General features: G+C 43.0%; 1 protein-coding gene across 1 annotated transcript; it reads right to left on the minus strand.

Moving 5' to 3' along the window:
- Positions 1–5,489: 5,489 nt before the first annotated feature.
- On the minus strand, positions 5,490–22,433 carry EMC8 (ER membrane protein complex subunit 8). Its single transcript, XM_054588926.1, has 5 exons — positions 21,919–22,433; positions 14,347–14,423; positions 8,396–8,465; positions 7,155–7,249; positions 5,490–6,615 (listed from the first exon to the last, which is right to left on the minus strand). The coding sequence occupies exons 1-5, from the start codon at positions 22,147–22,149 to the stop codon at positions 6,456–6,458; spliced, it is 633 nt and encodes a 210-aa protein (XP_054444901.1). The 5' UTR covers positions 22,150–22,433; the 3' UTR covers positions 5,490–6,455.
- Between the last annotated feature and the right edge of the window lies 1 nt (position 22,434).

The raw sequence follows: 22,434 nt of genomic DNA on the forward strand, positions 1-22,434 counted from the left end.
AGCCCCGCAGAGAATTCTAAGTAGGCTAGGAGGAACCCACAGCTGAGATCCTCAAACCCAAAATTCTTACTCCTTATTTGCCTAGGCCAAGTATTAAAGCTGAGTTTCAAAAATACCCTATCCCAGTATTCTGAACTATAAAGGCTGTTCTTTCTGTGGGTGCATTCTGACACTGAGTCATAGGATGTGAAACTGTCCTGGGGCATCCAGGATATTTGGACTGTGTACATGCAGGGGATTCTGTTTCATGACATTTTCTTCCCATTAAAAAATGGACTCTCATGTTTTCAGTTTGCATCTCCTTGATGACATTAGTTGAGCACATTTTCATATGCTTATTGGCCATTTGGGTACCTTCTTTTGAGAAGTGTCTGATCAATTGTGTTATCTTTTCCTTTTTTAAAGAACTGACCTGTAATTTTAAATATATTTGGATGTATTGGATAGAATTCTTTTGCTGGGTAATTGTATTATAAATTTGTATCTTCTGTCTCTGACTTCTTTTTTCATTGTCCTAATTGTGTTCCAATGAACAAAAGTTTGTGATTTTAAGGTGGTACAATTTATTATTTCTTTGTGTCCTGTTTAAAAATCTTTCCCAAGCCCTGCCTGTGTGGCTCAGTCATTTGGAGCATCATTCTGTAACCGAAGGGTCGTGAGTTTGATTCCTCATCAGGGAATATACCTAGATTTTGGGTTTGATTTCCAATCCAGATGTGTAAGATCCCTGGCACATACAGGAGGCAACCAACCGATGTTTCTCTCTCACATCAATGTTTCTCTCTCCCCTTCTCTACCTCTATAAAGCAATGAAAAAAAATGTTCTCAGGTGAGGATTAAAAACAAACTCTTTGCCAAGCCCAAGGTCATGAATACATTCTGCTATTTTTTGGAAGCTCTGTTGTTTTTCTTTTCATATTTAGACCAATAACCCACAAGATACCATTATATAACACCAAAACTTCTAAAATTAAAAAGACTGATAAAGTGCTGGGCGAAGATACGGAGAAATTGGAGTTCTCACACGCTATGGCTAGGGTGTTCAACTGACAATATATCCGAAAAATTGAACAAACAGTCCCACCCAAAAGGTTCATGTCTACATAAAACCCTAAAACAACTGTGTATGTATGTCCCTGAAAAAGCACATGTAAGAATGTTAATTAACTGCAGCAATATTGGTATCAGCCCTCCCAACTTGAGCACAAAAGTCAGAAGGCATTGGCTAAAAATAAATGGTAAAGATTTATTCAAGGTTTTTGAGTTTGCAAATCATAAACACAACTAGGTAATAGCTAGAGTGCTCTGAAGAAGAAAAACAGAGTTCTTATAGTACAAAGTATGTTCTGAAGAATCAGTCCTGCATTCTTAGCCTCCAGATTGGTCCAAGATGGTGATTTTCTAGCTCAGTGGTCCCCAACCTTTTTGGCACCAGGGACTGGTTTCATGGAAGTTTTTAACAGACAGGACAGGTAGGGGGGACACAGGTGGTGAAACTCAGGTGGTGATGTTTCACCCCTGCTGTGTGGCCCAGTTCCTAACAGGCCGCTGACCTGCACTGGTCAGCAGCGCAGGGACTGGGGACCCCTGCCCTAGATGACTGGTGTTCTGGTCTCTGTCTATTCTTTCCCAAGTCCTCCGGGGGATAACAGGAGGCTTATCTATAAGGACCTATATTATCTATACCTCCAGGCACAACTTGGGGGTTCAAAAGTTTTTTAAGTTCCCAGGTTAGTTCAAGTAAGAGATCATTTCTTCCGCCTCAGCCTACTTTAAGTAATTTAGCAGCTTGACTATAGTGACTCCACTTTATTTCCTCATTCATTCTTCAGCATCACAGCTTGGGGAGGCAATGGGAATGAAAGCAAGACATGTAAGCTGCTGTTATCTTTTGAGAACAAATGTTTTTATTCACTCACTTATTCATTCAATAGATGTTTACTGAATGTTTACTATGAATAAGCACTTGTCAATCTGGCCCATAGTATGTTCTAGAATTGTTCAAACATTAGCAGTAAGAATTTTCTCAGTGTAGCCCTAACACATTCTGCTAAGTGATGGCACAGGTATTATTCCCTCGTCTTCATGACATCACTGCAAGTAGGTGTTATCACCCTTACTCCTCAGACAAGACTGGAGGGGTAACTTGCTCACAACCACAGAACTAGAAAGTGGCAGAGCTGGGATTCACACCTGGCATTCTTTGTCTACTCACTACCACACACCTCGTCTATTAGCTGATAGTAGACACCCCTGCTGCATTTGGAGTTACCAAGGAAAAACTGAGGCTCTGCTGGGGGAACAGAAAGTCTCTTTAAAAATATTTTTTATGTCCTGGCTGGTGGGGCTCAGTGGGTTGAGTACTGGCCTGAGAAATGAAAGGTGGCTGGTTCGATTCCCAGTCAGGGCACATGCCTGGGTTTCAGGCCAGGTCCTTGGCTGGGGTCATGTGAAAGGCAACTGATCAATGTTTTTCTTGCATATGGATGTTTCTTTCCCTTTCTTTCTCCCTCCCTAAAAAATAAAATCTTAACAATTTTATTTCTGAAAAAATTTCTCACCAGAGAACATATTTATTGATGAGAGAGAGAGAGAGAGAGACATCGATCCATCGGTTTGCCCCAACTGGGGGATCAAACGTGCAATGCAGGTATGTGCCCTGACCAGAGATCAAACCTGCACACTTTTTGGCGTACAGGGCAATGCTCTAACTGAGCCACCTGGTCAGGGCAGGAAGAGCCTCATTTTTGAGAACATCCAATCCTGAGAAATGACCAACTCTTCTTTAGTAATGAGGGAACCCCGAGGGCATGAAATCCAGGCTTTACATAATCCTCAGTGTCTGGTGGCGGGCGGGGGGAGGGGGCGAACTCAGAGTTTCCCACCTTGGGCAGATAACCCAACCACTTAGAACTGTGGCAGGGCGGGCCCTTGCCCATAGAACTCCATGAGTATTTTGAAATTCAATTATTTACAGATTTATTGATAGTACCTGGAATATGTTTCAGACAGCACTAAATATAGGATGCTATTCTGCTTTACAAGTCAACACAAGTTCAAGCCAAAAGTTTCCTCCAGTCAAATTCCAGTGGATACTTTGCCGGCACTTGTCACATTCTAAAAGCAAAAGACCAGAACACAATTCTTCACAGTTCTAAAGGGGGACTACATCTCACATTCTCAAGAAAAATCTCCAGATCATAGCAAGGAAATGTCCACCCAAGAAGTTAACCCTTAAGGAAGAAAACGCTCCTTAGAATGGCCATTTATTTCTAGGAAATAATAAACTTGATCAGATTTTGCATCCCATTCAAGAATATCTTAAGCGTTTTAAGGCGTAATAGTCAACATTGTGAAACAAGCGTATTTATCCTCTGGATTCTGAAGTGTATGGAATGAAGTCAGATTAACCTATCACCTACCGGAGAGCTGGCAGGGGGTACGCAAGCTAACATTGGTGCCAGGTTTTCTATTGAACTGAAGAAAAAAATCCACTGCTAAAGAGACAGCGAGTTGATGGAAAGCCTTTACAAATGTCAATTAGTGAGCGGAAGTCTATTTTTAAATTCAGCTCTCTTCACTAAAATTGCTAAAAATGTCCACAGGGTAGAGAGATTAATGCCCATGGCCATTTTCCATTACCATGATGTCATAACGCAGCTGTGTTAAGACAGCAATAATCCTAAAAAGGGGCAGTTTTAGAGGCAAATATTTTTCTTTTGGAGGCCAAACAAAAAAGATAGGAGAGAAACAGTGGGAATGACTATATTCAGGAACAATAGGTTTTCCAAGTACATCGATCAGAAAAATAAGCTATTAAATCAAAGCTAATTATACAAGATTTTTTACTCTGATGAGGCTTAAAAACAGCAGATCCCAGGGAAATTAACTTGAAAATTTAAATTACTCAGGATTTCTAAGTTGTTTTCTATTTATATTAACCTAATTCTATCAGAACTAGCAAAATCAACTTTTCCTTAGCAAGCACATTGCTTTTTGTTATTTATGAAGTTAGTGCTTCCTCTTCCATGTTTACTATACTCAGTTCTTAAATACCACCATGATTAGAAATGAAAAATGATATTTTATATAAATCAATAATTAACATGTCCTACTCTATTCACCCCTTAATGGATGGATGTTATATAAGATAAAAAAAAAAAAAATTTTTTTTTTCACCACTCATTTTAAGCATATGGATGACTCTACAGGGTTGTCTCCACACTCATGCCCTCGCCTCTCTAAGCCCTTCCGATTGAGAGCACTGTGATGGCCTTAGCTGGTGCAGCTCAGAGGACTGAGCACTGGCCTACAAACCAAAGGTTGCTGGTTCGATTCCCAGCATAGGGCACTTGCCTTGGATTGCAAACCAGGTCCCCAGTAGGGGGCATTGTGAGATACAACCACACATTGATGTTTCTCTTCCACCCTTCCCTTCTCTAAAAATAAATAAAATCTTTAGGGAAAAAAAGAAACCCATTGTGATGGACAAAGATTTGATTTACAAACATACTTTGTGTTGCTCCTTTAAGTCTTTCCTATATGAAGGCAGAGTATGAATACATTTCGTACTCTATTTGATAGGCTCTCACTTTTATCCTGGGTGGGGAAAACTGAAGCCTGTTCTTAGGGTCAGAGCCTGGAGGCCCAGAGGCCAATGGCAAGGCTTACACAGTCAAGGAGCTGGGGAGGCCAGCCGAGGCTTTTCCCATCTCTATAAGGATATAGAAGCAGGCACTGTATCTTAAAAATGCTCTTGTTTTTTCACCAGTATGTTCTTTCCTTCCAAATATTTAATATGCTTCCTTCTGAAACTCTACGCCTGATTCAGCCATGAAAGGATCTGGATCTAGGCTAAAATGCAAACTGGAGGATGGCATGTGCCCCTGGGAAGCTGGTGGGAAAATCAGCTGCACCAATTCCAGAGACATGAAAATGAGGGAAAACCACCATGGTTTTCAGGCTAGCTTTAAAATGCCTCCCAAACTAGCTTTAGCCACACCTTGATCCCAAGTAGCTCTGACCTTGAACTGGAGGTAGCATACAGTCATTTGAATCCCAGGAAAAGACAGCCTGTTCTGTGGAAAATGCTGGAGGTGATTCTTCTTCCTTTTTGAAATACACACAAACCCCTTTGGAACAAGACTACCCAAGGTCCTGGGCTCTAAGGTGAGGACAGTGAGAAAGATGAAGTGTATTGCTAATCCACCACCCTTAGTTTGTATTCCCCACACAACATAATGTCAGCTTCCGAAGTTAAGGGTAAGACATGTTTGAAGAACGGGGAAGAGAGAATCTGGTGGATCAAATAAAGCACATCTATTATACGCAATGTCTGAAAAAATTTTCCTATTTGTTAAGAGAAAATAATGAATGCCGTAACAATCCCTTTCAATAGATTATGCTAATTGTTATAAATTTCCTTCATGTAGTCAGAGAAAAAGAGAGGAGGAGAGATAGTATTCTTCGAACTCTGCACAAAATAATTCATATAAAAAAATGCAATGGTACCATCAAATTTCCCCATCAGCTTCCTATGATTGGGTCAAAAAGTTTAACCGTAAGTTCTATGTATAAACATTACAGACAAGCTCTGTAAAACTTGGGGAGTCTAAGTTTTGTTTTGTTCCTGTTACTTCAAATACAAAAGAAGTAATAAATTAGAATCATTTAGATAGTCATGCCAGTTAGAGTCAGGTCTGATTCTTGCCTTTTAAAAATAATCTTAGTATTGTTCCACGTTTCCTTTTGATTCTGCAGGTTACAAGCTTTCTGGTTGACTGAGAAGCATTAGGCTGCACTCCCACTACCAACGATGTTTGTTTTTACTCTGAGTGATGAAGGTTTCTCAGGCAACAGTGGCTTTATTCCCACTGTGCAGAGCTGCAGCAGTGAGCTCCACACCATGTGGGGCGGTACTGTTCAGAGCTGTCGTCTCCCGAGCGATGAACACCGACACACAGGTTCTCAGACACCGGCTGGGCACCAGCACACTACGCACCTGCCCAACCCCAGGACTGCGTAACATTAACTCAAACAGGACGAAAACTCACAAACACTCTCATTCAGGTATAAGATATGGCCTTTTTTTTTTTTTTAAAGATAATTCATAAGTCTTAAAAAGTATCTTTTCCAGATTATAAAAGATTAGTTAAAACTGTTTAATAGGAATGATTTTGGACAAGCAGAAACAGCTCTGATTGGGAGGATTATGGCAACATACAACTGGGAAGAACTCCACAGGATGGTCAGATTGGACAGTCCGTACCTCTTCTAGAGACTCTGCATTAAAAAGACGACTTAATGGGACATTCTGCCCTCTTTCAAGGCACACGCCACTTCTGAAAACTGTCAGTTTTCCACACAGGCCATGAGATATTTTATTTACATTTAAAAATAGCTTTTCTTCTTCAGCCTAGTGGAAACGCCCAGAGACTAGTCACTGAAATCCCTCCCTAACACAGATGCAGAACAGCTTTGTTGATTTCTGGATTTGTCCAGTCATTCCGAATGTCATCTAGGTGGTTATCGAAATCGACGAGTGTTTCATAGGACCTGCTATCCAGGAGTGACGCTGAGATTCTCTGGGCCTCTGGCCAGTCTTCACAGTAATCACTACGAGGTGAAACAGGAGAAATCAACCTCTTAATGAAGAAAGGTTTAGCTTTTCAACAGAGGAAACAGAAAACCAGCCACACACAGAGTGGTATAAAGGAAGACGATACTGAATATTGGCAAATATGTACATTTTAAACACATAAAGATGTACACCAACAATAGAAAATCGTGGATGAGACACCCTCCAGATGAAATGCTGAAAAAACTGGGGGTAGATGACTGATAATTTCTGAGTGATTACAAATAAACCAAACCAAATGCCTGGAAAGAGGGTTTGGCTTATGGAGAGGTGCCCTGGGGCTTGGAAGACCCTGAGTAACACTCAGGTTCTCTCTACTGCTCTGAAGCCCTGTCGGCCTCAATCCCCCAGGAGCCCAGGAATACGCATGATTTCTGTATGAGGGCTGTATACTCCTCTGGAGAAAAGACTAATGGAAAAACATAGGATGCTGGGATCAGCTTTCCTGTGGGACCTGGGTGCCCGCAACAGGCCCCAACACATGGCACATAGGTCACTCTGAGAACACAGCACTCACTAGTGTGGGTCTCTGCACCGCCATTTGTTTTCATGGTGTTCGTACACATGGATCGTAGGTACCACACAGTCCATCGTAAACTTAGTGTTGTCTACCTGCGCACAAGACAAAGGACACAGTTGTGAACAGAGCTAACAAAAAGTCAAGAGCCAGCACCTTTCTAGAAGTCTTTAGGCACCTCCTCGTGGCCCACGGCAGAAACCCTGCCTGACAGTATACGGACACTGCAAATGTCATGTGTGCGGTTGCACCGCTGGTGTGACCTAAGGTAAACAATGTGTTATCCAGGATAAACACCATTTGTTTTGTTCACAAAAGTGGAACTTTCAAACATTACTTCTTCCCTCCCTGCTCGAATTCTGTCTGAATTGAGATTATTTAACAGGCTCTTACGAGGGGGGACTAAAAAAAGAAATCTAGAATTTATTTATAAAAAATTGTGTATTTATTCACGTTTAAACTTCGGTCACCTTCAAAGTACTCTCCATTTGATGCAACACACCGATCGAGGCTTTTTTCTACTACTCAGAACAGTTTCTGAACTTGTTGACTTTGATGCCTTTTAGTGCTTCTGTCATTTTCTCACCTCTTACACATCCGCAAAACGTTTCCCTTTAAGGGCTCTTCATCGAGGGAAACCAAAAAGGACGCTGGGGGGAAATCCACTGAATGAGGAGGGTGGGGCATGGGAGTCGTGCCATTTTTGGTCAAAAACTGCTGAATACTTACCAAGGTGGAGTAGGTACACCTGTAAATCACCCACCAAGAAAAGGGTAAATGTATTGAAAAGAGTCTTCAAAAACAATTCATTGAAACCGAATGCAGCCTCTCACAACACCAACTGGTACACAGATACAGATGGTTTCCTAGAATGTTCACCTAGCAGAGGAAGCCTGTACTACAAGGTGCCCACCCTGCACGAGATAGTTCCGTTTTTTGGGGGGGGTTCCCCCTTGTATGTCAGCTATTTATCTAACCTGACTCCTAACAGGTCCCCAGCTGGCGCGCACGCTGCCAATGTGGAGACCCCACTTTGAAAAGCACTGAACTGGAATGACTCCTCACTTTTTGGAGGTCAGTGTGCTGTGACTACAGAAGGCCACAATGGTCTCAAGTGTCTGTAGAAAGGAAGACTGCTTACATAGCAAAGCTCTATGTTCTCAAAACAATGCTCAGCAGCTATCCTGTTAAGATAGGATAGCTTACCCTACCTTAATAATGGGCAATCAAGAGAGACTTACCATGATGAGAGCGGTATCGCTGAAGCTCTCGGCAATCCTGGAGGCTACCTTTTCTGCAACCTGGTTTGGACTGCAAAAGAACCAGTTTACCACATACTAGTTAATGCCACTCAACACTGTCTGTCTACAGCATTGTAAGCAAGCAATAATAAAAAGACCAGTGGTCCTTCTGCAATGGCTTGTACTGAGAATAGGGAATGCTGTACGGGCAATGGGGAGCACAGTGCAAAGCAGGTCCTGTCCCCCCCCAACCCCTGCCGGGAAGTTCTTGTGAAGGTGATCCTCAGTAGGCATCTTCTAAACAGAAAGGCTCCCTGGACCCCCGTGGAGAGCACTGCCTAAAGCACTTAGATGAACTGCTGCTGAATGCTCCCAGTTAGTGTCCAGCTCTAGGCTGGAGGTCTCCTGGGCCCATCGTTTCCACCGGCAAGCTCTTGATGTAACTCCATCCACCTCTTCGCTGCTGGCAATTGAGGCTCTTTCTTTTTCTTTTAAAACAAATTTCTAAAATTCCCAAACCATTCCAATATTCTCCATGCCTGTTACCCTTCAATCGCTGGCTCTAGCTCTGTCCCCTCCAACCTTGATAAATGACAACCTCCTACCTTAAGTCAATAAAATTAATTATCGAGTGGCTCCGACATCATACCTGGCTACTCCCCATAAACAAAATTGCTTTCCCACCCTATGTCAGGAAGAGGCATCCTGACACCCATGGGCCCATTCACTCTGACCTCCTCCTCAGGGCCTTATTTATAATATATTCTTTCTGTCAAATCAGACAGAAAGAATTTGAGTAAGTCTTTTCCTTTTTAGGATAAAAAAATTATTTAACTCGTTCCCTCTAGCCACTGTGTAAACTCCTCCCTTTTAACCACATTTCTTAAGCTTCTTTAGTAAGTCAATGATGTCCCTCTTGCTCTAGTTTCTTACACAACTGTGCAATCTGGCTCTTCCCCCTTGCCTCTGTGGGCCAGCACCCTCGAAGCCTACCAAACACTTGCTGCCCTTTCAAGATCTCCCCAGTGGAATCGACCATGTCCAAGTGGGCGGGGCCTAGTTCTAATTTCTCTGATTGAAGTTACCCTTCCCACTCTGCTCCACTCCCCAGGCGCTGTAGATTCTTCCCTGGCCTCTGCCTCCTTCATTCTCTGTTGTCCATTTGTCCAGGCTATCACCACAACCAACAGGTTTCTAAAGTTGCTTCCTAACTGGTCTCAATTTCTAGGCTCTTCTCATCTGATACAGCCTGGAAACTCTCTTTAGATGAATTCTCCTAAAATAATTCTCCTAAAATAAAATGTTCACACTTTTCAAATTTTCAAATCCCCCCGCTACTCACCTCTGCTTGTAAGATAAAAGTGCACCTTTTTCAGACTGGCAAATCCAGGCGTTTCTTACCACCGACCAAGCTACCATTCCTACCCACAGGAACAAAGCTCTGTGTGCCTTTAATTTCATTAAATTATTACTTAGTTACTTATTTAGTAAAACTGTCTAAGTATCGCCTCCCTCATTCACACTGTCCTCTGTTTGGAATGCCCTTCTCTACCAATCTCTGCTTGCTGAATTCCTTCCCATCTTTAATGCCTAGAAAATGCCACCCTTTCTGGGAGGTGTTGCCAAGTTACCTTGGATGAGGTCTATTTGTCCCTTCTCTAAACAATGTTTACTTCTAAAGGCTTTGACACTTAATCCTTGGCATGCAGTTGTGGGTTTTTTTTCCATCTTATTTCCCCAGCGCAGTTAAGAGTCTCAGCTTTTTGAAGCAGGGTCTGAACTATGTATTTTAATCCCCACAGAACTACATTAATTACTTTGATTTTATTGAAAGAAACATACTATACAATTACAAACCTTTCCTTGTGATTGAACTGAAAAAAGATTAGTGTTTTATAAAAATAAATTATATTATCAAATTATTCTATTTTCATTTTTAAAATTGAGAATTTATAGTGATGTGTTGATTGTAAGTATTATGTTAAGAAAAATTACAACAAAAGTAAGAAATAGTTTGAGCCCTGGCTGGTGTGACTCAGTGGATTGAATGCTGGCCTGCAAACTGAAGGGCAGCCGGTTTGATTCCAGGTTGGGGCACACGCCTGGGTTGTGGGCCAGGTCCCCAGTTGGGGGTGTGCGAGGCAACTGGTTCATATTTTTCTCACACATAGATGTTTCTTTCCCTCTCTTTCTCCCCCCTTCCCCTCTAAAAATTAAAAAAAAAAAATTAAAGAGAAAGGGGCCGAGATTCTTGCCTATCAGGTTGGCACGAAAGCTCTCAAAGGAATATGCAGTGCTTCACTGTATACAAGTGCCAAGTTCCCACAGCTCAGATGGGAAATGGTGAGAAGCAGGTATAGGGCTGCACATTCATCCACTAAATGTAGAAAAGAAACACCCTGACTGCTTTGCATTGTTACTGGTCCAGAGTCACTTATACCTCAGGTGCAAAGGGAAAAGAAGTTGGCATTTGCTAAGTGCATGATCCTCTAGGGACTTGAAGGCATGTGCCATGAAGAAACTTACAAAAGTATTATCCTAACATTTATAATAATCATAGAAGTTGGTGACTTTTATTGGGAAGAGGAGTCAAGAAGCCTTCATTAAAAATAAGAACTACTATTGAAAGAATATAAGCACGCCTATGTTCATTGCAGGGTTATTTACAATTGCCAAGATATGGAGGCAGTCCAAGTATCCATCAATACATGAGTGGATAAAACAACTATGGGACATTTACACAACAGAATACTACTTCGCTGTAAAAAAGAAGAAAGTTTTACCCTTTGCAACAGTATGGATGGACCCAGAGAGCATTATACTAAGTGAAATAAGCCAGAGAAAGACAAATACCATATGATCTCACTCATATGTGGAATCTAATGAACTGAACAAACAAGGAAAATGGGGACAGACTCATAGAAGGAGAGCAGATGACAGCTAGTGGTGGGGGGAGGTCGGGGGTGGAGGGATTGAGCAAAAAGGAAAAAGGACTCATGGACATGGACTGTGGTGATTGCTGGGGGGAGGGGAGTAAGGGGACTAAATGATAATGGGGAAAAAAACCAATAAAGATAGATTCACGAATTAAAAACAAAAGAACTACCATTTGAGAAGCTCGAGAACTCAAATTTAAATTTTATTTTTGAAAAAAGTTTTTAAAAATTGTAGTTAATAATTGGCAAAGTATTTGGAAAAAACTGCCAATTTTGTTCACTTTTTCTGTATTTTGCACTTAGTCTTAGATACTGACCTACCTCCTTCCTAATGTGAAACTGTTGCATTATGATATTAATGTTCGTACTGTGTTTTCTGCCAGGCCACATCAACTCCTGCTCCTGCAGAGTCAGCTGCCAAATAAAACTGCAGGAACCCTGGAGACACAGACCACTTTGTTGAGCCTCTTCCCGACCAGCACAAAGTAGGCATTTACTCCTGAGATCTTATGTTTTAACAATTTGTATCTAAAAGCTTTTTAGCCCTGGCTGGTGTGGCTCAGTGGACTGAGTGCTGCTGGCCTGCGAACTGAAAGGTCGCTGGTTCAATTTCCAGTCAGGGCACATGCCTGGGTTGCAGGCTAGGTTCTCAGTGAGGGGCATGCAAGAGGCAACAGATTGATGTTTCTCTTCCTCTCTTTCTCCCCCACTTCCTCTCTCTCTAAAAATAAATAAAAATCTTAAAAGAAAATAAAAGCTTTTTACTGAGTATCTACCTCTAGCCAGGGCATAGTGCGTTGTACTGAAATTTACCAACATGAAATGCTAATTCTGATGCAAAACCAGTAATTATGACATGATATAATGAAACAATGCAAAAACCTTAAGTTTAGAAGATTAGTAAAATAGTTATAAACACCTTATATTTCTTTTTTTAAATGTTATAATGGTGAATGATTCTTTTCTGAAAAAAGTAATCAGAGGACTAATAATTGTACGAGCTCCTACTTTGAAGCAAGCACAAATCTAAAATGGTGCTTGTTGCTTCACTGTATCCTCACAACCACTCTCTGAGGTACAAACTTCTAGCTCCATTTTATAGATAGGACCACTGAGGCCATGGAGGTGAATCCGTTAGTCACCTAGGATTTGAAACTAAGTTCAACTGGCTCCAAAGCTTATGCTATAAGACACTGTTAATAAGCCAAGATATTTCTTAAAAAGCATATATTTAGCAAGGTCTGGCTGAAGAGAGAAGGAAAGATATTTAGGTAGAAGCAAAGGGCACTGAAGAAGGAAGTTGGCATGTCCCAGCTCCTGAGCTTCCAAGCTGTGTGTGGTCTCTGCATAGGGTCCATCTCTGGCTGGAGTTTCTTTACCTGAGCATCCTTGTGAGGATTAGACAGAACAACGCCAGTGAAGCCCCAGGCCAGGTACAGTGTTAAGGACTGCAGGCTTCCTCCTAACACAGCACAGGGCACCAGCACATTGGAGGGATGGATGAAATCCTGCAGTACAGCCAAGGGACTGGGGCTCAGACAGTGCCTCTGCGCTGTCATCCCGGCAGAGGCTCCCACAGGAGTTGTTTCGCTTGTTACCCTGCCTCCCTCAGAGTCCCTACTGGACCTAGTCCTCCAAGGGTAAGAGGGTTTTTAAGTCCCTGAAGTGCTTTTGTGTCTCATCAGTGATAGCAATACTTGGCCACCAGCGTACTGTATTATTTCCAAAAATGCTATTGCGTCCAACCTCCCGCCTGTGCTGGGCCAAGTGGACGTAATCCCAGCAGTTTAGGTCTGAGGTCCTTCACTGTATCCCCTAACTGCCTGAACACTGGAGTCAGTCCATGTGAGGAAAATGTGTCCGTGCCTCCCAGTATATACTGACTGCACGCCTTCCTCGCTTCCCACCTGCTCCCGGCTGAGGGAGGTCAAAGGGAGGCCAGGGCATGACTCCCCTGGGCCTCTCCCTGGGAGGTCACATCAGGCTGGAGGGCTACTGGCCATGTCCCTCCACCAAAGGGCAATATTTCTCCTGAGGATGACGTCTATTTTCTTAAAAAAATTTTTTTTCTATTCTCACAGACATGCAGTATTACATTAGATTCAGGTGTACCATATAGTAATTGGACATTTATATACTTACAAAGTGATCAGCCCCTAAGTCAAATACCCACCTGATACCAGACATGCAATAGTATTGACTACATTCCCTATGCTGTACTTTATATCCCTGTGACTGTTTTTATAACTGGCAATTTATACATCTTAATCCCTCCCTGAGGGACTTCTTTATTCCACTTTCCTCCCCATTCCATCAGGCCTAGGGGGTACTGGCCTTTTTTTTTTTTTAACCAGCTTTAGGTTACTGCATTACTCTCTCATGAGGTCTCTTACCTCCCACATCTTTGGAAGTAATCGCTTATTAAGCCCTCCTCAAACTATCCTAACTTTAGCATGTCATCTGTTTTTCTGTTGGGACTGAAACTGTGGCAGAAATGAAGCAGTTCTCTGCTTTACTCATTATTTAGGAAGGAACCAGGAGCCAATATGAAGGAAGCAACACATACCACATTTTCATCATAGTATCAGGCCCTTTACAGCACCAAACCTAAAATTTGTTTTACTAAACCCAAAAGAGAGTCGTATTTTCCCCCAATGCTCTGGCCTACATCATTCCTAGTTTGGGAGTGGGAAGCAAGGCAGAAGAGCTGAAGTAGGGGCAGAAGTTGGAGGCCCATGGCCATTGCTTTCATTGTATGAATTTTCTTTAAGCAGAATAAAGAAGATACAAAACAGAATCCCAAAGTTAATATAAATGTTTAGACTTTCTGTTGTTTGGAATTATCCACCCCACAATTCCCCTCAAATACTATAAACAAGCACAGCGGGCGGGGAGGGGTTTTGTTCTCACAGACTTCGCATCTCAAGCCTAGAGAAGGTCAAAAAGCATATCAGAGCTGCCTTTGTCTGTCACATGATCATCTTTTCAGACCAGAGGGTTTTTGCACAGACATACCTGGCATCCTTTACTCGTTCATTAGCTTGATAATAACCAGCAATCACATAGCTATTATCTTTGCACCATGAATCAATCTGAAAGAGGAACAAAAATTGGGAAAAGATAAATGATCTTCTCCTTAAATATCAAGTCTTAATAAACACAGGAGACCCCTCCCTCCCAAATGCTGAGACAATACACCATATAAACCTGTATCCTTCTCCCCAGAAGGGCTATGATAATGAAATAGGTGTTCACAGAAGAAAGGTCACCCCAACTTGCTTTCCACGGTCCATGCAAGGTCAGCGAAAGCACGAAGGAGCACGGGTCCCTCATTCTCACTGTGGTTGGGCGTCTTCCTCTAGATGAGGACTCTGTAATTGCCAGAAGGGGTGGGTCGGACTAGATGTAAGGAATGACCTCCTTGTCAAGTCCCTGGAGAAGGCCCCAATGTCGAGACGTATTAAACAGGTGCAGTGCCATGGGGAGGTGGGATAGGGGAGACCATCTGTACCCATTTTCTCTTATAATATGAAGAAGTGAGGCATTCTGGGGCTTGAAAAATAGTTAAGATCATTTAAATCAATCCTTCATAGATAAGCAGACCAAAGCTCAGAGGTTCAAAGTTTGAACAGCCACGTAGCAGAGCTCAGCTGGGAATCTAAGTCTCTTTTGAAAACAAACCCTTTTATATTATACTTCAGTTATTTCTAGCCAACATACCATGAAAAGCCCTTCATACTGGAACAGGCACCCACACAGGTGGGCAAATGTGGGCAGGGATGCCCCTGTGCACACACACTCAACTTCCTGGGGCATGTTTTTAATGGGAGCATGGTGGCTGACTTTGAAAGTTTTTTGTCTGTTTTATAATGCCACTCCTTTCTCATCAGATTTAGCTTCCTGCAGGTCTAATGCCATTGTTAAAAACAAAAGGTCATCTTAACTGTTTTGCCATAATGCAATTTTAATAATACACTGCAATAAATTATATTCTCAGTCTGCAGAAGAGGAAAACAAAATTGATCCTTGCTTTTTTCAGTGAATTAACTGGTTAAAAATGTTTTTCTTTTTTTTTGTTTAATATAGCCCTATGGCTCTTTGTCTTGAATTCAGGTTTGGACCTAAGACAGTCTCCTTTATGACTAACAGCAGACATTACAAAATGGTTTCAGTTCAAGGTTCCCTGGCTTTCATAAGGATTAGAATAATTCTGGCCTCCTAAGAGCTCACAAATTACCATATTGGGTCAAAACCAAGACTCACTAAACTAATTAGATGTTTTGGTCATCCACTCAAAAGATTAGGGCTATGTCTCCAAAATATTTATAATGGCTCTTTCACTGTAACTTTACTGCAAATGACTCTCAAAATTACTTGCATTTTGTTTGTCACCTCTTAAAAGAATAGGTTCTAGAAACTTTCTATTGCTGCTTACAGCAGCAATTTCTTTCATTTTTAAACTTACCTCTATGCAGCACCAAAAGGTATAGCCTAGCTTTAAAAATGTGGCATTTGGCCCCATTCTCTAAACTCAGATCCATTAGCTTAGTCTCCCCTTTAGAGTAGCCATCCAAGCCTTTGTTTATAATCAAAGACCAACCTCTTGAGTGTGTCCTCACTCCAGGTGACCCACACCTCTGCCCACTTTGGCGTCCCTCTCCCTGCCCACGGGTATGCGTTGTCCTTATATCCTGAGACAGAACTAGAGATGTGTCCCAAGTTTGGCTACTGTCTTAGTTCCTTATTGCCCTTGTAACAACTTATACAAACTAAGTGGCTTAATATGGAACAAATTTTTTGTTTTATAGGTCAAAAGTCTACAGTGTCAGGACTCATTCCTTCTGGAAGCTCTAGGGGAGAATCCTATCCTTGCCTTTTCAAGCATCTGGAGGTCACCTCCATTCATTAGCTAGTGGCTGCATTGCTGGGACCTCTGCTTCTAGCATCATATCTTTGACTCAGTGAACTTCTGCTTCTCCCTTTTTTAAAGAAAGATTTTATTCATTTTTAGAGAGAAGGGAAGGGAGGGAGAAAAAGAGGGAAAGAAACACGGATCAGTTGCCTCTCACACACCCCCAACCAGGGACCCGCCCACCACCCTGGCAAGTGCCCAAGCTTTGGCTTTGCAAGACAACGCCCACCCTCTCAGCTGAATCAGTCAGGGAGCTCTGCTTCCCTTGTTTAAAGACCTTGCACTGGGTCCATTAGGAAATCCAGGATAACTTCCCCATCTCAAAACCCTTAGCTTAATCTCATCCGTCAAGTCCCTTTTGCCATGTAAGGTAACAAGGTCCCCGGGATTAGTACTTGAACATTTTGGGGGGCTATTTTCTGGCTGATCACTGCTATGTTTAATATAAGGCTAAGATAATTACTTGTTACCAGTGATGCCCTGACCATCCCCAGCAGCAGTTTTCAGTGAGCAGTCTAAGCAGCTTCTAGATCCCTTTCCTGGGCTGAAGTGTAGGGCTACTTAGCAAACACATTGCACACCTTGACTTACATTTTACCTGATAATGGCAAATTCCTGTACGGAAAACTTCAAGGGCCTAATCAAATTCCAGCATAAAAATAATGTCATGCGTGATCTTGAACTTCTAGCAGAACTCTCTGAAGTGGATACCCTAAAAGTGCATCAGGTCACAAAGCTCTGGCTTGGTTTTAGAAACTTATGAACGATTCAAACAAGAATAACCAAGTTAACTGTAAGATTGCCTGTGATGGGCATGCACAGCCTGTCCACAGCTGTCCAGATACAGACACAACTGACCATCAACTGAGGAATAGAGAACATGAAAGTGAGGAATTCAAAATGGCCCTACACTGGGAATCGAACTGGAGACCCTTTGGTTTTGCAGGCGGGTGCTCAGTCCACGGAGCCACACCAACCAGGGCAGGAATTCAGAATGGACTAAGGCCACCCTGCCAGCCATCAGAGCCCACAGAGGTAGGGTACACAAGTTTTAATAAGAAGGGATGAGTTTTTATTGATAGTCTTGAAAATGTTATCAGATATTAGGTGAGAGCGACCTGGGGTGAAGTCAAAGTCGGTGTGCAGAAGATGAAAGTGTGATGGGCTGGGGTGGGAATGGGGCAGGAATGACCTTCAGAACCATCCATCAAGCCAAAGGCTCATTAATAAAAATCCTAGTGGATTTAAGCAGTAGCTTGCTCAGCAATGGCAGGGCGAAGCAAAAGAACTGAAAGCCGTCTGACCTCTGTTCTCAGTGAACCCAGTTCCTTCTGCCTTGCTGCTATGATTCCCTACTCCTGTCACACATGTTGTGAACAATCAAAATGAAAATTACAAGTTTATAATAACACTCTGAAACCTGACATCAACTTAGTAAAGCTGACTCTGAATACACGAGTCCCAATTCTGCATTTATTTATGCAGTTTCTTTTACTTTTCAGAGGGAAAGGACACTTTTACCTTGTGATAAGCCTGCCACCCTGTATGTTCAATGCATTTTTTGACTCATTCCAGTGCAGATACTAGAACACTAAAGGTGCTGGGTTCAACCCACTCGTTCCCAATGAGACACAGCATAAAGAAAGTAGCTTCTCTCAGCAAACTTGCTAACATTTGCACACGTGAGACACCTTACAATTTTCAAAGCACTATCATCCACCTCACATGACTACACAACAGCCATAATGTAGGCAAGGCAGGGAACTGATAAGAGATTCTGAGGAGGGCTTGCCCCTTACAAGTTGAGGTTGTCTATGGCAATAAGCAGCCCTTGGAGGCTAAAAGTAAAAGGGTTGTTCATTTCACCGAGATGAAATGAATGGGCTCCTTCTCAAGTGGGATGCTGAGTTTTCCATGGAATGGAAAATAGCTGGATCCATAAAAGAGCAGCTCTGGAGGTAAATGGCATAGGGACAGAGGGGGAAGTCAAGGTGAAGAACTGAAAGGGAGACCCAGAGCAGTCATCTCCCTCTCCCAGGCTACACATGAATGTTCTGGAGATAAATACAGGACGGAAGGGAATAGAGGACTTAGGAAAGGGCCAGAGGGGAGCAGACTCTGCAAATGAGCACAGAGGAGGCCTACCTGGAGGAAGCAGAAAGAATTCTCACCAAAATCCTGGTGATTAGGCCGACTGGCAAATAAAGTCATCTGAGCAGAATGTAACCAAAAGCTGCTTCACTGTACTAGGAAATCAAAGAGCGGAAAGGGCATAAAGGGCTCAGAGAAACAGCAGGTTTATGCTAATTTTCCTACTAAAATGGGTTTTTGCTATTAGAAATAATTGTCACTACCTACGTCAAAGGGCTATAAGGATAAATAACAGGCATAATAAACAAATAATAAAAAGCACTCAGAAATACAAGGATTTTTTTAAAATGGAAAATTATAATGAAAAGCCTTTCAAGGGAATCTGATGTTGCTCTTTGACGGGCTGCATATCAAGCCAGCCTTTCCCACTTGTCAAAAATAAGTACAATATGAAACTCCCCAAACAGAAAAAAGCCACGAGAATAAGGCCTCCTCATTTATACAGTTTCGTGGATTCAAGGACTTTATTACAATTGCATCTTCCACAACTGACACACGGATATACTATGGCTTCTTGCATTGAAATCTTTCATCACCTTCAGGTTATAAAGTTGCTAAGTCAAAAGCTGAATGATATAAACTTACATACCTTAATTGTAATACAGAATATTTGGATGGACTCAGATTGCAAATTTTCCTTTATAACTTTACTCTGAAAGTTGCTGAAAAGAAGTTATTGCAGACTCTAGATTGGACTTAAATTTGCTGGGTGGGAGACTCAAACAACGAATGGGAAAGTGCTGGAAAACTGAGAGTTGGGAATGGACTGTAATGACTCTGGGTGAGAAAGATCAGGACAGGGCCTCAGCAGTGCCCTTTCTCTCTTAACAAGCTGGCGCCAGTGGGCCCATCCCTAAGGGTCAAGGTCTCCTCCGGGCATCTTACCTGCCCAGTTAAGTGGTTTGGGAAGCAGCCCTGCTCCATGGGGAAAATTCATGTAAAGGTGACTCGAATGCAGTTGTTTATAGTTAGTGTATTTAATTCTCCCAACTATTGCACTCCTATCTCATAACAGGAACATAATTCTTTAACTCTGTAAAGATTACTTAGGAATGAGAAGAATTAGTAATAATTTTACAATTCTAAGTGCAGTTCGAGCTTGCCTTTACCCATGTATTTCTGACAGGATTGTATATGGATTTAAAGCAACACTCCTTCTCCTTCTACTCTCTGGCTACTCAGTTACCCTGCAGACTCCTCTTATACCCACTCTGTAAGAGCTACAGCTCCACAGGTTTTTGCTCATGACTCTCTCCTCATTCCACAGAAAGTCCTGGCCAATAAGACCTGCTCTTACGGCTTCAAAAGTCATTGAGAAGCTACTGGTTCCCAATCTGTTTCCAGTCCATCCATTTTCTGGAGTCCAGATGCATTTCAACTTTCAATACTATGCTGTCTTCACTTTCCCTCAATAAAGGCATCACTGTCCTCCCAATGAATAACTCAGAAACTGAGGATCCACCCTTGCTTCCTTGTCCGTATGTTTGCATTTGATTAGTTACTAAGTGCTGTGGATTCTCCCTCCTGGGTCCCCCTGATCCTTCTCTGTATTCACAATGCACTCAGTTTAGGCCACTCTCTGCCTCCAGGCTTGTAGGCACTCCTGTCTCTAACATCCTCTTTGCTGCAGGCTAGAACCATCATTTCAAGAAACAAGTCTGACCAAGCAACTCTCCTCCAGTGGCTTCTCTCTGTCCTCATGATGGTGCTGTGTGTGTGTGAGAGATTAGCAAGGTCCTCTACAATGGTATCTGTCCACTGCTCACTTCTCTATCCCTGGTGCCTTTACACTCCAGCTCTTCCTCCACCCCCAATTTTCTCCTGGTATTTGCACATGCTGGTCCCTCTGCCTTGAATGCTTTTTGTCTACACCTTGGTTTACTATGGCTGGTCCACGGGGCCACTACTTGCCTGTCTCTTTTTCTGGGTAGTGTGGCTTCCCTAACTCTGTAAGCCTGGATTAGCTGATTTTTCTCTTGGATCCCTCACAATTTTCTCCTTAATCCCACATGTGGCACTTATTCTTTGGAACTGTACTTGTGTACTTGACCCAAGTCCAACTGCTAAGCAGTACTGTGTTTGATCCACAAATATATCTCTCCATCACACGCCTGGCACTATTGGAGAAATAAATAATCCTGTATTAATGCTACTGGTAAGTCTAGTTCCCTGCAAATGAATGCACTACACGTCCAATCACCCTGCAATTCCCTTGATAACAGAATAATTAAGACAGTTGGTTGAAAAGACTTGTATTAAAACATACACACACATACCCCAGTGATGTTTCGGTACTGATGATACATTTTTTTCAGAAACTAAAATGGTTGATTTTATAATTTTTTATCTATCTCCTGCCCAGAAATGACATGAAGAAATTCACACAATGACTCAGTTTAATATGTGCTCTGTAACCTTGGACGAGGACCATTTGCCCAAAGGTACTTCCTGCATACCAAGAATTTACATGCGTGTCATAATCAGGTAAATTGTGAAATGGATTCATTTTACTTGGTGGGAAATATAGCAATAGGACTTCTACCTACACCTTCTCAAACTTAACTACTTTTCATGTGATTTAAATGTTTTTAGTCAAAGTTTATACTTAAATGAGAAATACACAGTACCTCTACTCAGGTACCGAGGCAGGTCTGAGACTAGTTTATTTCTCTCGAAGTTTTTAACAACTCCCTGGAATTTACAAGTGGTCTTTACCTCTTAGTTGATTATCATCTCAAAAACCACTGCCTAGAATTCAATTATCATCCAGTTTATCGGTGACCTAAGTCTTCCCCATTGTGCTTCAATAAAGCAGTCACTGCAAGTACACACAGAAAAGCGTGGTGGATACAAGGTTCGGCTGTTTCCGCTTTTTGATTTCACAAAGTCTTTAGCTTTTAAAATCACTGCAGCATGCTAGTTAAGTCACTAATGGGAACAGATACATTCTCCTTACACACTGTTCACACACACTCAAGGAAGGAGAGCAGTGTGATGTCAACGCCACCTCTCCAAATGTGTCTCAACTGTGAGATTCCGGAGTACCAAACCAAAAGAACCACAGCCTTTACACCCACATCAGATAAGGAACCGGCTCTGTGAAGGTGCTCACGAAACCAAACTCCAGCGTTTGGGTCTCAACGCATCAAAACTTCCCGCGACTCAAAATCCCAAATGTAAACGCCTTCGAATTGTTACCCAGTTAATGAAAGATTGTTTCTATAAAGGCTACTGGTTTGAGAAAGCTAATATATCATTCATCGCCTAAAGCGCCTTTAAAAACACCCACGACGGTTAAGGTGGCTCCTTGGGCCGCTATTACGAGCTGCCATCTGCTGGGCGCTTCCCAAGCGCCGGGCAAAGATCCACGCGCTCTCGCGGGTCATCCCGTTCACCGTCACGGCGACCTCCGTGGGTGGGTTCTAGGCTCCCGCCGGACACCTGTCAGCTTCCAGCTGGGAATGCGTGGAAGCCGACTGCAAGCCAATCTCCGAGGGGCGGCCAGGTGCCGTGCCCGCGCTTACCAGGGTAAGAGCCACCTCCAGCATGGGAGCGAGGGCCAGGGTGCCGTGGAACAGTGGAATACAGTCCACGAAGAGAGTGTGGTGGGCGCCGGGGCCGCTCAGGGGCAGGTGCTCCTTGCGCGGCTTCTGCTTCTCGGCCACCAGCAGTCCATTGACGGCACAGTGGGGATACTTGGCTCCATGAAGCACCATCTTGCAGTAGGCCTGGGTGGTCAGCTTCACCCCGGGCATCCTGAGCCCGGGAGGGCCCCGGAGGCCCGGGGCGCCGGCTGAGGCCTAGACCCGCTGCCCGGCCGCGCGACGTCTAAGCGGAAAAGTGGGACGAGGCGAGAGCTGCTCGGAGCGGCCCCGCAACTGGCGGAGGTCCCCACAGGCTCACCCGCGTTTTGGACTGGTGTCTTGGCCACAGACTCCGGCTCGAGGAAGTCGACACGCGAGCGTCAGGATTTGCTCCCGCAACTCGCCGGGCGCCGCAGGAAAGCGGTCCCTCAGTGCCCGCCGGAAAGCAGCCCAGCC

The sequence above is a fragment of the Pteronotus mesoamericanus genome, unplaced genomic scaffold (assembly GCF_021234165.1).
Source record: "Pteronotus mesoamericanus isolate MK-2021 breed Mesoamerican mustached bat unplaced genomic scaffold, CSHL_Meso_final scaffold_165, whole genome shotgun sequence".
Taxonomy (NCBI): domain Eukaryota; kingdom Metazoa; phylum Chordata; class Mammalia; order Chiroptera; family Mormoopidae; genus Pteronotus; species Pteronotus mesoamericanus.